At 43.6% G+C, this 14,308-nt stretch overlaps 1 protein-coding gene across 8 annotated transcripts in view; it reads right to left on the reverse strand.

The window, feature by feature from the left end:
• Positions 1–13,384, reverse strand: part of LOC144009085 (receptor-type tyrosine-protein phosphatase mu-like) — a 48,492-nt gene extending 35,108 nt beyond the window's left edge. For 3 of the 8 annotated variants that reach the window (XM_077508583.1, XM_077508581.1, XM_077508580.1), the window contains exon 1: positions 13,092–13,380. In XM_077508583.1, coding sequence (XP_077364709.1) covers positions 13,092–13,146 — 55 coding nt within the window. In that variant the 5' untranslated portion in view covers positions 13,147–13,380. Of the gene's footprint in view, positions 1–13,091 lie in introns of all 8 variants that reach the window. The other 5 variants (XM_077508585.1, XM_077508584.1, XM_077508582.1 and 2 more) reach the window with 3 other exon arrangements.
• Between the last annotated feature and the right edge of the window lie 924 nt (positions 13,385–14,308).

The raw sequence follows: 14,308 nt of genomic DNA on the forward strand, positions 1-14,308 counted from the left end.
AAACTGCACGCTGACCGGGTGGACTTTCGTATTTTTCAGCAGCCGTTTCTTTGACAGGAAATGAAATCAAGCCCCGCCTCCCCCCACCCCGTCCTCACTCCGACACGCACACACACACATGCATGTCACATACCATTCCATGTTGCAACATGTATGTTGGCAGGGTGATGACAGGGAACAGAAACGCACCCTGAGGACACACTCACCGTGAATGTGTAAGTGCGTGCGTGCGTGTCTAATCGATCAATCAACTTTATTCAGCAAACTCAAATTCCATTAAAAAATATCCGATACACAATTTAAAAAAATTATAAAAATAAACATAATATTTAATCATGTACCGCACTGCGATTGGCTGGAAACCAGTTCAGGGTGTACCCTGCCTACTGCCCATAGCCAGCTGGGATAGGCTCCAGCACCCCCGTCATGTCACTAATCAACAATCAATTTCCCGTTGTTGATGTTTGATGATGAATGATTCCTATAAGTTCTTATTGCATGACATCACTTCCTGACATCCACAAAAGACCACAACCCCAATGATGATGATGGCGACGGCCTTTTGTTGTTGTGCGTGCGCAGGTGGTCAACTTGGACATTTGCGTTGCTATGGAAACCACTTGCGAACACAGAGACGTAACGCAAACAACACAATTGTGTATTGATATCTAGTGGCGGGAATCACAGCCGCCAATCAATACACGACACGCCGCACAAACACAAACGCACACTCGCACTGCAAGGGAGGAGGGGAGGTGAGTTTTTGTGCGTCAAACTTTCAGGAAGCTGACTTTTCCTTCCTGTCTTTGTCTGTCCATCATGGACACGCACGCGCACGCACACACCAACACACACACTAATTAGCAGTGTGAAACCAGGCTTGCCTAATGCGTGTTATTATCCAGTGTCAGACAACGTGTGTGCGTGTGTACACGCACCATTAGCCTCACAGTTATCAGTTAGCATGTTGTGCTAAAGTAAACCCTGCCAGATGATTGGACGAGACAGGACAGGCCGCCGCAATAACACGGCAGCTCCCAGCAGGTCCTGCGGCATCGCGCTGTGTGTGTGCATGCGCGCGCGCGTGTGTGTGTGTGTGTGATTAGAGGTGACAGTGGACACACAATGACAGACAGCAGTGGTGGCATTTAACTGGTGGCGCGCGCACACGCACGCACACTCGGAGGGCAAACAATAAAATGGCCGCATCAAACCTTGTGCTTGTGGGCTGTGTGTGTGTGGGTGTGGGTGTGCGTGTGTGACCGTGTGAAGGTGTGCGAGGGTGAAATCGCAAACTAGAAAGAAACAAAAGCATCCCTGGACAAAGGCCACGTCGTTCAGTCGTGTGTTTGCGGACCTCGAAAAAAAGCTTTCGACGCGCTGAGCACAAAATGTGGAAAAGGTCACGAGCAGCAAGTTGTAGTCATTAAGGACCGCAAAGTAACAGTAACTCGATTTGGTTCAAATCAGAAGACAAACTGACAAAAAAATAAATAAATTGGAAAGTAAACCTTCATTTCGATCAGTATACATCTACATGCGAATTCCTTTTCACAATTGACTTCACAACGACAACAAGCTCATGAGGTCGTTTTTGCTGTCAGTTGCTCCGTTTATGATTCTGAGACAGAATTAAGCGAGTGAGAAATATGAATTGGACGAGCGAGTCTCAAAGTTGGCTAGGCGGGCTGGCTCCGTTTTTAAGCAAGAGGATCAAGTCCAACAACAGTACATTTTTAAGCACCGTTTAGTAGTATTTAACTTTTAAATGTATAATATAGTATAGTATAGTATTTAACTTTTAAATCAACCAAAAAAAATGTATATAAAATAATATGATCTATACAAACCGTCTATAGTCTCAGCACGGTATTCTGATTTATATTGTGTTTGTGAAATATGAACAAAGCAACAAAATCCACCCGTTTTATCCATCTCATGTGGCGGCCATTTTGTCACATGCTGTCAACTGAAGACGGCGTTGTCAAGACTCTATCCCTGCACGATCTGTGACGCGCATGCACAGAAGATCCCGCCATCTTGGATCGCTAACTACCCCACTAGAACAAAATACCTATATATGCCTGCGCGATAGTGCACGTTCGTAAAAACACGATACATCATTGAAAAAAAATCTGCAGTTCTTGATGCATTATAAAGAAACTATTTTAATTCTACAGGTTTTAAAGACGAACGTTTCACTTTTGACCCCATTACATTCCTAGTGAGTCTTCATTGTTATAATTTACGTTTAGTCTGCTGTATTTTTATTGTCTTTAGAACAATATGTGGCCAATATCATAGGATAGGTTTTGAGGGTGGGTGAGGCGGGGGGGTCATTTAAAACACATACATCCACATTACCGTAACTGTCCTGTACTGCCGATATTCTGGAATGAGGTGATGAAGTAGATTGTAAAAATTTTGAATAATGATATCCATTTAAGTCCTATGATGTGTATATTGGGATTATGCTCAGAAAGTGTAACAAATGGTCACAAAAAATATATTCTGCGTATTCTTCTAATGGTTGCAAGAAAGACAATTACGGCAAACTGGATAAAAATACCTCCACCAACAAAAGCTGAATGGACTTTGAGATTGAAGCAAATGTACATGATGGAGTACATGACTGCTAAATTACAGATGAAGACGGACTTATTTCTACAAAGATGGTGAAAGATTAGTGAAAGATTACTTAAATGTGTTAATACTACTGTGAAATGATTGATTGGATAAGATATGCCCTGTGTCAAGGTTTGTTCATTATTGTTTCTTTGATAATAAAGTTCTAAAAAAATAAATAAATAAATAAATAAATAAAGCACATACACCACAGACTGACTGTAAAGTACAACAATGCAGACTCACTATAATGTAATGAGGTCAAAAGTAAAATGTTCATCTTATAGGATTAAAAATTACTTAGTTACTTTAAAATGCATCAATAATCTATGTTTTTTTGTCATGTTGTTACGTGTTGTTACGAACATTGAAGCAGTATTTAAGTAGTTCTGACAATATCTGTCTGACAATAATAAATACATTTAGTAGGATTAAAACACTTCTGTTGCTATATTTGAATGTCCTTGCCGTGTCCAGATCAAATATCATGCATCGTTATCATGCCAAATCAACACATGCTGTATATTGAAGAAGATACGTACTGCAGTCTACCAGCAGCATATTGAGCTGTAGAAAAAGAAAGTTTTCTTTGAGATTTGAACTTGAATGACCAATCCGACAGACACACACATTCCTCTTTCAAAGCATGAGGAGTGTATTTATTCTATAAAGTATTCAGTGTGTGTGTGTGCAGAAACAGTAACTGGCTGCTAACAGCTTTAGCTTTAGCAGAGCTGGCTAACTTGCCTCAGGCTAAATATGAATAATGCAGCAATCAACCCTGCACTTTTGTATGCATGTGTGCGAGCGCGCATGCCTGCGTGTGTGTGTGTGTGTGTGTGTGTGTGTGTGTTGCACTTGAGGCATCACTGTGACGCTATGAGAATAATATGCTAATGACTAATAATTAGCCTGAAACGTACACACAGATTATCTTGCCCTCCTCCTCCCTCAGGGCTGCAACTGCTCCTGGTGAGCGAGAGGAGGTACAGGGGGGGCTGGGGGGGGGGGGTGCGGATGGGGGGGACGGGATATGGGTGGGGTGGGGGGTACTGTCAAGGGGGTTTTGCTGTAAGTGTGCAGGACACAACACGTCTGCACATGACAAGGCCGCTGGGACAAAAGTTGGAGCGGGCGCAACATTCCGCTAGTGTCTGAGGCAACAACAGCGACTCGACAACGACAACAACAACGCGTTCGCAACAGCTACTACACCAATTCAATCCAATTCAGTTCCAAACCGCTTCCAACGCAATTGCGGATCCGCTTCGAATTCCAAACATCTCATTCTCGTCATCGTCATCAACATGTTGCTTCAAAGCGTCACACGGACCACGTTGCCATGGCGAACACACACACACACACACACACACACACACCCGCGCACACACACGATGAGAAAGGTCACTTTTAATTCCAAACGTTCTAATCCTTGCAGAATGAACACGCACACACGTGCACACCGAGGGATTAGGAGATATCATAAAGGCAAAAAGATGTCAGATTAAAGATAAGAAGAAGGCAGATGAGGAATGAAAAGGGGGGAAAAAAAAATCTTTTCATCCTTAATCTTTCTTCAATTCCTCACGTCCACGTGAGCATGCACGTGAGGAATTGAAGAAAGATTTCAGTGAGTGAGTGAAGAAAGTTGAGAGTGAAAGGAACCCCCCCAACCCCCCTCCCTGCCTCCCCCAAGGTCTTCCACAGGGAAGCGTCGTAAATTGTGGGTGGGGGGACCTTCTGCAGCCAAATGGGCCATAGAGAGACTGAAAAATAGGGACGTTCGATAACACTTCTTTTTTTCCCCAACTCAAAAACCAGTATAAGTACTCAATTCTGGAGGAGGTACCGATATCAAGTACAGTAGCGATATGCTTGAATTTGTGATACATAAATTTTTTTAAGAAAAACATAAATATCCCAATATAGCGTTTAAAATTGCATGAAATTAATAGCAATTTTATATTCTTCTAATTTCTAATTCCTGATCATAAAAAAAGAGCGAGTACAATACCTTGAAATAAGACCAGGTATCGGCCTGATATCGGTGCTTGATATCAGTACCCGGCCAGCCTGAGCGATAATTCAACATTAATACCGCATGTATGGCGACAGACGTGATCAATAACAGAAAAATACCATGAATAAAATGCTGGATAAAAAAAAAAAGAAATGCTTCTCATCTTTGGCCTATTCCTCTCCCTTGCCCATCTCCTCCTCCTCCTCCTTGTTCTCAACTTTCTCCTTTTCCTCTTTCTCACATTCCTCCACGTAATCATCATTCCTCTTTTTTTCTCCTCCTCCCGATCGTTCTCCTCTTGCTCAACCTCCCTCGTGTCTTTCTCCTCCTCTTTGTCAGCCTCCTCTGCCTTCTCCTCATCTTTCTCATCTATCTCACCTCCTTCTTTTCCTCCTTTCCCTCCTCCTTCTCATATTTCTCCTTTTCCTCACCCTCCTCCTCTTCCTCCTCAACTCGCTCCGATTCCTAACCCCTGCCTCCTCCGTGTCCTCCTGCTCATCATTCTCCTCACCCTCCTCCCCATTTGAAACTTTCTCCTCCTCATCATCATCATCATCCTCTTCCTCAGCCTCCTCCTTATTCTCAACTTTCTCCTCCCCCTCATTCTCCGCTCTGTCACCCTCCTCTGCCTACTCCTCATCTTTCTCACCTCCTTCTCACCCTCCTACTCATATTTCTCCTCTTCCTCACCCTCCTCCTCATCTGTCTCCGATTCCCCTTCCTTCTCCTCGCCCTCCTCCTCCTCATCATTCTCCTCTTTATCATGATTCTTCTTTTTCTCCTCCTGCTCCTCCTTATCATTCTCCTCTTGTTCAACCTCCTTCACATCTTCCACCTCGTCCTCCTCGTCACCCTCCTCTTCCTTCTCTCCCTCCTCCTTCTTATCTTCCCCTCTCCCTCACCCTCTACCTTCAACATCCTCCTCCTCATCTCGCTCCTATTCCTCACCCACCTTCTTTCTCCTCCTCATCCTCTTCCTTCTCGCCATTCTCCTCTTCCTCACCTCCCCTCTTCTTTTTTTCTCATCTTTCTCCTCTTCCTCACGCACCCCATCCCTCTCCTTTTCCTCACCCTCCTCCTCCTTATCTTTCTCCTCTTCATCACCCTCCTTCGCTTTGTCCCCCTTCTTCTCTCGCTCCTCCTTCTTCAACTCTCACCCTCTTCCTCATTTCTCTCCTTTTCCTCACGTTCCTCCTCCTATACTTCTCATCGTTGTCTTCTCCCTCACTCTCATCCTCCTCCCCCTCCACATCTTACTCCTCTTCGTCACCCTCCTCCTCTTCCTGGTCGTCCCACCATGGAGAAGTAGAAGGTCACCTCCAAGAGGGACAACATTCATCCTGACAGTCAACCAAAAGGTCTTCACCCACAGGACACGCACACACCCACGCGCTCGCACAAACAAACCTTAACATGACTTGATTTTGAAACGGTCCCTCTGAAGCACAGGTAAGCTGCGTGCGTGTATGTGCGTGCGCGAGCGTGTGCCCGAGTATGCGCACGCGCGTGTGTCGCCCGGAGCTCCCTCCCGGTGTTCCACTAATGCAAACTTGCTGCGAGTCAGACCTGAGGGGCACTTAGAGCGCCCCCTCCCTTACCCATCCTCACCTGCATGTGCGTGTGTGCGCGCGCGTCCATGTGACACTTTGACACACATACAGAATCGATGATGACGATAATATCTCTCTCTCACACGCACGCGCACAAATATCAATGTGCTAATATAGGTTACATAGAAGCTTCTGGCAACGTGTGTGTGTGTGAGTGTGTGTATGTGTGCGCGACTGCTTAATGAGCTTGTGCGCGTTCGCTGGCAGCGTTTTCCAATAATTAGCATAATTATGATGATATCTTGGTAATATATTTATCTTATGTTTGATAGATGTTTATTGTCTTTTGTCCCACATTGACACAGACAGATGGTGTGTGCGTGTGCATGCGTGTGTGTGATCAAACTCTGAAGTAGTGACAAGTAAACAAGAATCATCAAACCTGCTGAACACACAACAGGCAGATTATACTGACAACACACACAACAAGCACGCTAATCCACATCTCATTAGTTCTGTCTCATACAAGCACACGCACGCACACACACACATGCACGTGCACGCGCGCATGCATCTTCAAACAATAATCCTTTGAATATGATCTGGGATTTGGGCCACAACACTAATCAGACTGACATCTCAGAACAGGGATTAAAAAAACTCACACAGGACACACACATACACACGCACACGCAAACACACACTGGTAATCTTTTGAAGACATGCTAACTGTTTTGGTAATCTCATGTCAAAGATATTATTTGCTTCCATTTCGTTGTCATGGATACACGGTGGCACCAGCAAGAGGTCACATGAAACATTTGTTGTGGTCCACAAACATTTGCTGACCTGTCCAAGGTGTCCTCAGATGGGATTGGACACAACGCCTGCTAGGAAATTCATCAATCGTACGTTGCCAATGTGACAGCACTTCCTGTCTGACTGACATCACCTCTTTCCTATGTGACACCACTTCCTGTCTGTATGATAACACTTCCTGTCATCTTTCCTGTTACACCACTTCCTGTCTGTATAACCACTTCCTGTCTGCATGACATCACATATTTACGTGACTTTATTTCCTGTCTGAATCACATCACTTCCTGTCTGTATGACCATTTCCTGTCAACATGACATCACATCTTACCTATGTGACTTCCAGTCTGAATTGTTGTGGTTGTGCTCTCAGGCTGTGTGTTTTTTGTTTCTTCCACTAGCCTCTGATTGAGGGATGGGGCGTGTCCTCCTGCGCCGCACCTGTTTCCCATCCTCAATCAAACCTTCATAAGGACTGTGACTGCCGACACTCCTCGTCGGAGTATTGACCTTGCTAGGTCTTCGCCTAGAGCATTATTCTGACCTTGTGTAAATTCGTTTGTATCTATAGCCTCGTCTCTTGTTTCCAGTTAGTTTCGTGAGTCCTTTTGATTCATAGTTTTTTGTTGTTTCCTCAGCTTTCAGCTTGAGAGTTTGTTATCTTCGCGTTGAGCCTTTTTGCGCCGTAGTTGTATGTTTCCTCAGCTTGACGCCTGAGTGTTTGATATCCACGTGATTTCTACGTCGCCTTTAGTTATCCGCTTTTTACAGTGCGTTTTGTGTTTTGGTTTTGTTTATTCGCGTAGTGCGGTTTTTGTAGCCCTCGGGTATATTTTTGTTACCACCTCACCTTGCAGCTTGTGCAAGCGTCTTTTGTTAACTGTTTTTACTCTTGGCTTCGTCCAGTGCTTTTTGTTCTATCCATCCATCCATCCATCCATCTTCTTCCGCTTATCCGAGGTCGGGTCCGGGGCTTTTTGTTCTAGTACTTGTTAAATAAATTTGTTGAATTGTCTCTCTGTGTTCTGCGTTTTTGGGATCCGTCATCCGGTCCTACCGGAAACCCTGACATTAATGGCATCACTTCCTGTCTGCATGACATCACATCTTACCTATGTGACATCACTTCACGTCTGAGTCACATCACTTCCTGTCTGTATGACCACTTCCTGTCAACATAACATCACATCTTATCTCTGTGACATCACTTCCCATCTGAATGACATCACTTCTGTCTGTATAACCATTCCTGTCTGCATGACATCACATATTCACTGTGACTTTACTTCCTGTCTAAATGACATCACTTCCTGTCTGTATGACCACTTCCTGTCTGTATGACCACTTCCTGTCAACATAACATCACATCTTATCTATGCGCCATCACTTCCCGTCTGAGAAAAAAAAAAAAAAAAAAAAATTCCCGTCTGAGACATCACTTCCTGTCTGTATAGCCACTTCCTGTCTGCATGACATCACATATTTACTGTGACTTTACTTCCTGTCTAAATGACCACTTCCTGTCTGTAAGACCACTTCCTGCCAATATAACATCACATCTTATCTATGTGACATCACTTCCCATCTGAATGACATCACTTCCTGTCTGCATGACATCACATCTCACCTACATGACATCACTTCCTGTCTGCATTGCATCACTTCCTGTCAACATGACATCATATCTTACCTATGTGACATCACGTCCCGTCTGAATGACATCACATCTCATCTACATGACATCACTTCCTTTCTGCATTGCAATCACTTCCTGTCTGCATGACATTCCATTCATAGACTACATGTCATAAAATGTATGACAAGTGTGCCGAATTTCAGGATCGCACACACGCGCGCGCACGCACACACGCAAACCGATCAGGCTGGTTAAACAAAAGGAGCGCAAATCCGCCCTCCTAATCCTCGCTGGCGTTGCACACGCGGCGTCTCGAGGCGGCCGCGTTAATCCCGCCGGCCGCACTCGCCGCTCGGCTCAGTGTCGCCGACGCTGACATTGTGGCAACAAAACATTGCCGGCAATTTTTGTGGAAGGGGATCGCACAAAGCCCAACGACCGCTGCCGGCGCCACACAACGACAAAGAACAAGATCGTGCCAAGAACAAATCTCTGGTCGTTTTATCGCTTGAAAACTCAGGCAGCAAAAGTATTCACAATGTGTACTTAAGTAAAAGTGGAGGTACTTTAGTAAAAAAAATAATTTTCTGCCCATAAAATCATTTCTCTCTTTGAACTTAATTTGTTCAATAATTCCATGGACATATACTTTGATGCATTATTTGTTGCAGTTCAGTCAATTTCAAGCTTTGATTTGAACTGTGGTCCCATGGAAAAAAACTATACCACGACAAACAAGAAAACCCAAACACGCTACGCTACATTAGCTAATGCTGACAAAGTAACGAGTAGAAAGTACATGCCTAGTTTTTAAAATGGAAGGCTTCAAAGTCACGGAAAATACTCAAAAGTACACATACGTGAAAAGTAACAACGTATTTGTACAAAGCACAAAAGTTCACGCAAAAGCTCACAAGCTCAACCTGGCGACCGCTCGCGGTTTGCTTGTCACACTAGCGTCTTCTTAGCATGTTGTTGCCGTGTTGTTAGCATGCTGTTGGTGTGTGAATATGACAGGAAGAAAATAAACACACTCACACAACACGTGAGCTTCATTAAAATCCTGACGAGACAAAACAAAAAGCTGACCTGACTGCACCTGAATGCGCACACACACACGCACACACGCACACACACAAGGTGAAAATGTAGAGCCCTGACTCAGCGACAGCCTGAACCTGGACACATCAGGTCACTAGGGAGTGTGTGTGTTTTGTGTGTGGGGGTGTACGTATGTGTATCGCGCTGCAGTTCCACCGCTTGTAAACCACTTAAGAAGCTGTCTTTGTTGTCACATGACATGTTTGTAAGCAAATAGTACACAAATACGATTTGTTTATCATGAAGTGTCCTTACTGTGACATCACAGTAGGACAAAACATACATCGCGCATTGGCACCATTTTTCAAGCAGCACCATGTGAGGCTTGGATCCTGCCCAAGCCAAAAGGTAAGCAGAGCTGCACTGACTTTTTGTCAGCGGCACAGCATGTAGCTGCAATGCATCTTTTGTCTTTTTGTTTTCAATTTGAAATGATAGAAACCTGTGTCATCATGGCCATGTAAGCTGTCATGACTAGAGTCATGCAAGGGTTATGTTTGGGTCATGACCGTGAGGTCAAGTTTCTGTTTTGAACTGATGTAACCAGAAACTAAAACCCCTACGCGGAACGACATTTTGTCGACTATGTCTACCAGAAAATCTTGAAAATTAGCCCTAAAAATAATCAGTGAGCATTCCTCCGTAGCGTTACCACGGGTGTTAGCCGACTAGCGAGCTAGCTGTCAATTAGCCTCGTAGCTAACACCTCACAAGCTAGAAAAAAAATTGTTTGAGTCCTGTGCTGCTCATCACCTGCTGCTGCGACCCGGTGACATCGCACGCTGCGGAATCTGTAAACTAGATTCTAGTTTCAACTGGTAAGACGCTATGTGATGTCAGAAGCTATGTGATGTCAGGAATCTTTAATCTCTTTATCTGGTCAACAGCCAATCAGATAATTCCATGTCAGTCCTGTTACCCACATGTCTAGCCACAACCAATCAGATCGATTCGCTGTCGATATAAGCCTGTCTGAGAAGGGTGAGTTTTTGTCGGATTATTACCTCTGTTCCTCTGTGCACCTCCACAGCCCAAGTTAGCTTAGCGTCTCGTGATTCTCGATACATTCTCGTTGTTTCTCGTCTCGTCAAGTTTGTTCTACGCCTCTCAATGTTATGCGAATAAAGTGTTAAACTCTTATTTGTGTCTGCGTTTTTGGGATCCAACTCCAGAACATAACAGAGCTGTATGGAGTGGGGCGGGGCGAGCAGTGGCTCGTTAGCATGAGCCCCCACAAAACGGGCCGATTTCAGCGGGCTTAAATTGGAGGTGCCAAGTGTGCTGTCATTTGTGATCTTTTTCATATTTGTCAGATCTTAACGAAGGGCACCAAAGCATGGAGGACATTAGCCGAGCTTGGCTAAGTCAGCCAAGTGTTAGAATCGCACAATCCTCATTACAGTTCACATACGCAGAAACACACACACGAAAACACAAACATGAACACGCAGACACACACGTAGGCATGCACCAGTTACCGGTTTGATGATTTAATTGGCATGGTTTTAAAAAGTCAAGGGTTCAATTACCGCCATTACCGTGCTGAGCTCTTCTTCTTCTTTTTTTTTTTTTAGGGGACTTATCAGCAGGGCACAATATGATTGTCTGTTGACCTTAAAATTGTCCATATCTTCTGATTTCAGTCTCTCAACAGTAATTATTCTGATTTCTGAAGTCCTTCATTGGAGAAAATTGACTGTCTTTTGTGTTTAATCAAAGCAAGACTTTATGTTTGCTTTTACTATGGAAAACAAAGACGGAAGCAGTAACTGAATCAGGTTAAAAAAGATTCAGTTGTTCTCGTTTGATATTGCTTGATTGTTGTTTTATCACTAGACAATACCAAATAAACAACAATAATTAGTAAATAAACAGTAATCGGGAAAAAGTAGTTTTACAATAAACATTAATGCAAAATAAACTTTCATCCAATTATTCTATGGAATAATCAATAGAATAATCAATTCTAAAAATATACAATTGTGACAGCCCCCTCCCCCAAAAAAAAAAAACGACAAAAAAAAGAGAACAGTGCCAATGGGTACTAGTTAGCCCCAAGAATAACATATGAATAGACACCAGTGATGGGACACTATGACTTACTAAGAACAATTAAATGAAAGAAGGTTGACCTTTGTTCATTTATTTTAACTTAATATGGTACTTATAAGGCTACTTGACTCGCTGAGACATTTTCAGCAGTAAAAAGTCAACATTTTGTCTGTAATTAATGTGGTAACGTCATTATTTTTCATGTACAAAAAGTACCTTTAAAAAGTAATTTGTCAACTGATGATGACATCACCTGTGCTGAGGAAGTAGGTAATGACCAATCATGGCTCAGTTTACTGACCAAACCAAGAAAACAGGTGAGCCATGATTGGTCGTTACCTATTTCCTCAGCACAGGTGATGTCATCATCAGTCGACAGCAAGTACAAAAATGACTTTTTACTGCTGAAAATTGATCAATGAGTCAAGTATCCCTTTAACATGGTTTCCTAATTTAGCAATTTGATTACTAGTTAGCCCCAACATGAGTAGCCCACAGGTCTGTTGTAAAAAGAGCTCACAACTGTGACTTACGAAGAAGAATTCAAACAGAAGAAGAATATTAAAATTTGACCTTGATTATTTATTTCAACTTAACATAGCGCACGCATTTCTTAATGCACCAAAAATAGTCTACATTTTCTTCAAAAAGATGGGATTGTTGTATTGGGGGGAAATGCTGTTTTTATTTAACACAATATTTCAACAAAAGGACATTTTCAAGTTGTCGTTTTAAATAAGCATATTTTTTGCTCACGGTTCCGTTTTCTTACCAAATATGGCCCATGCCGAATAAATGTGAACACAACACACAAACACGACGACAAATCACAAAAACACAACACAGACACACACGGATGCACGCACATTTACGCAAAACACAAAAATGACACACACGAACACAACTCACAGCAATTAACACGAAACACACTCACACAAACACACTAAAACAACACACAAACATGCGTACACGCATACACAAACTTGAGCACAACACACACACGAGCTAAAAATCTTCAAAGAAAAAAATAAGAAAAGCGCCAAGATGTCAAGATGGGATGAAAAAAAAAAGAAAAGAAAAAAACGCAATGGAGCAGCAGGAAATGTTGGAAGAGAAGGGAGGAGATTTCCACATGGAAACTTGGATGCCGACACACAGTCACACACAAATGTCTGCCCCCCCTCCCCAGGCGACCCAACCCGCCAGCCCAGGTCCAAGTCCGGCTCATGTTCGTCTTGTTCGTGTAGTTGTTGTGTAGTTGTTGTGTAGTTGTGTTGTGTTGTGTAGTTACCTGCGAGGGCTGCCGTCATCTGGAGCGAAAAGAGCAACAAAGTTGAAGCGTCCATCTTCTTCTTCTCTTTCTTCTGGTTGAAGGTCCAAAGTGTTGGTGGCACTTTTTTCCTCGTCTTTCTCTTCTTCCTCCTTTTTATCTTTTTTCTTTTTCGGCTTTTTTCTCGGCGTCCTCTCGCGTCCGCCCGCCGCTCCGTCACGCACACGCGCGCTCACGCTCTCTCATGCACGAGCCCGTTCGTTCGCCCCTTCTTTCTTTTGCTGCGCTGGGAGGGGGCAGGCCTCGTGACGTCACGGCATTTGGTGTCGGGGGGGGCGGGGCGGAGGGGGGGGAAGTGGGGTCGATGGTTCTGAAGATGATATTTGTGATGATGCTCAACTTGTTTGGCTAAAGAGGGGTGAAGATGAGATCATCGTCATACTGAGATTACGTCCAAAATGTGATTTTGTGAAACGTGCGTGTTTGTGTTTGTGTGTGTTGTCCGTGTTAAGTCAATGAACATTCATTGCTTGCGATTAGCGGCGAGTCCATCAAAGCGCCTCTTGTGTGTGCGTGGCTCACAAAGTCTCCTTTGACGCTCGCGGCTCACGGCTGCTCGGCGGCGACCCCTGCTGGACGCGCGCGCACACGCACACCCACGTACGTACGTACGTGCTGTAATCATGTCCTGACAGAACCTGAGGAAGAATGACCAAACTTTTTGGTTTCCCTTGCATTTTACACTTGCTCAATTGTTTGATTTTGTTAATTGACAGGTGAATTTGTTTCAAAAGATGCTTAAAGCTGCTCTATGTAGCAATTTGCCCAGAAATAGCTCTAGAACTGTTGACAACTGTTGCATGGCTTTAGCTGAAAAAAAAAAAAAAAGTGGTATTGAACACTAAATGTGATAGGATTTTTTGTTTTGTTTTTACTTTTTACCAAAATAGTCATAAATGTTCAATATAAAACACCTTAACTAAATGAAATTGAAAAGTTAGCTAGCTAGTCGAGATGTGCTGCTTGCACTAACAAAATAAAGCTAAAGGGGCTTGACCACCACATCGTAGCAGCTGAGAAAATAAGTTTTAGAAGGCTAAATAGATTTTTGACAGGGCTATGGCCCCTGTGTAGCACCATCCCGGGACCTTGGATGGGCTCCACCCACTGATCCTTTGACCCTTTAACCTGGTCAGCAGAATTCATTTGCACGTCTGCGTTGCAGCAGAGATAAAAAC

This window comes from Festucalex cinctus, chromosome 20 (assembly GCF_051991245.1).
Source record: "Festucalex cinctus isolate MCC-2025b chromosome 20, RoL_Fcin_1.0, whole genome shotgun sequence".
In the NCBI taxonomy this organism is placed as follows: domain Eukaryota; kingdom Metazoa; phylum Chordata; class Actinopteri; order Syngnathiformes; family Syngnathidae; genus Festucalex; species Festucalex cinctus.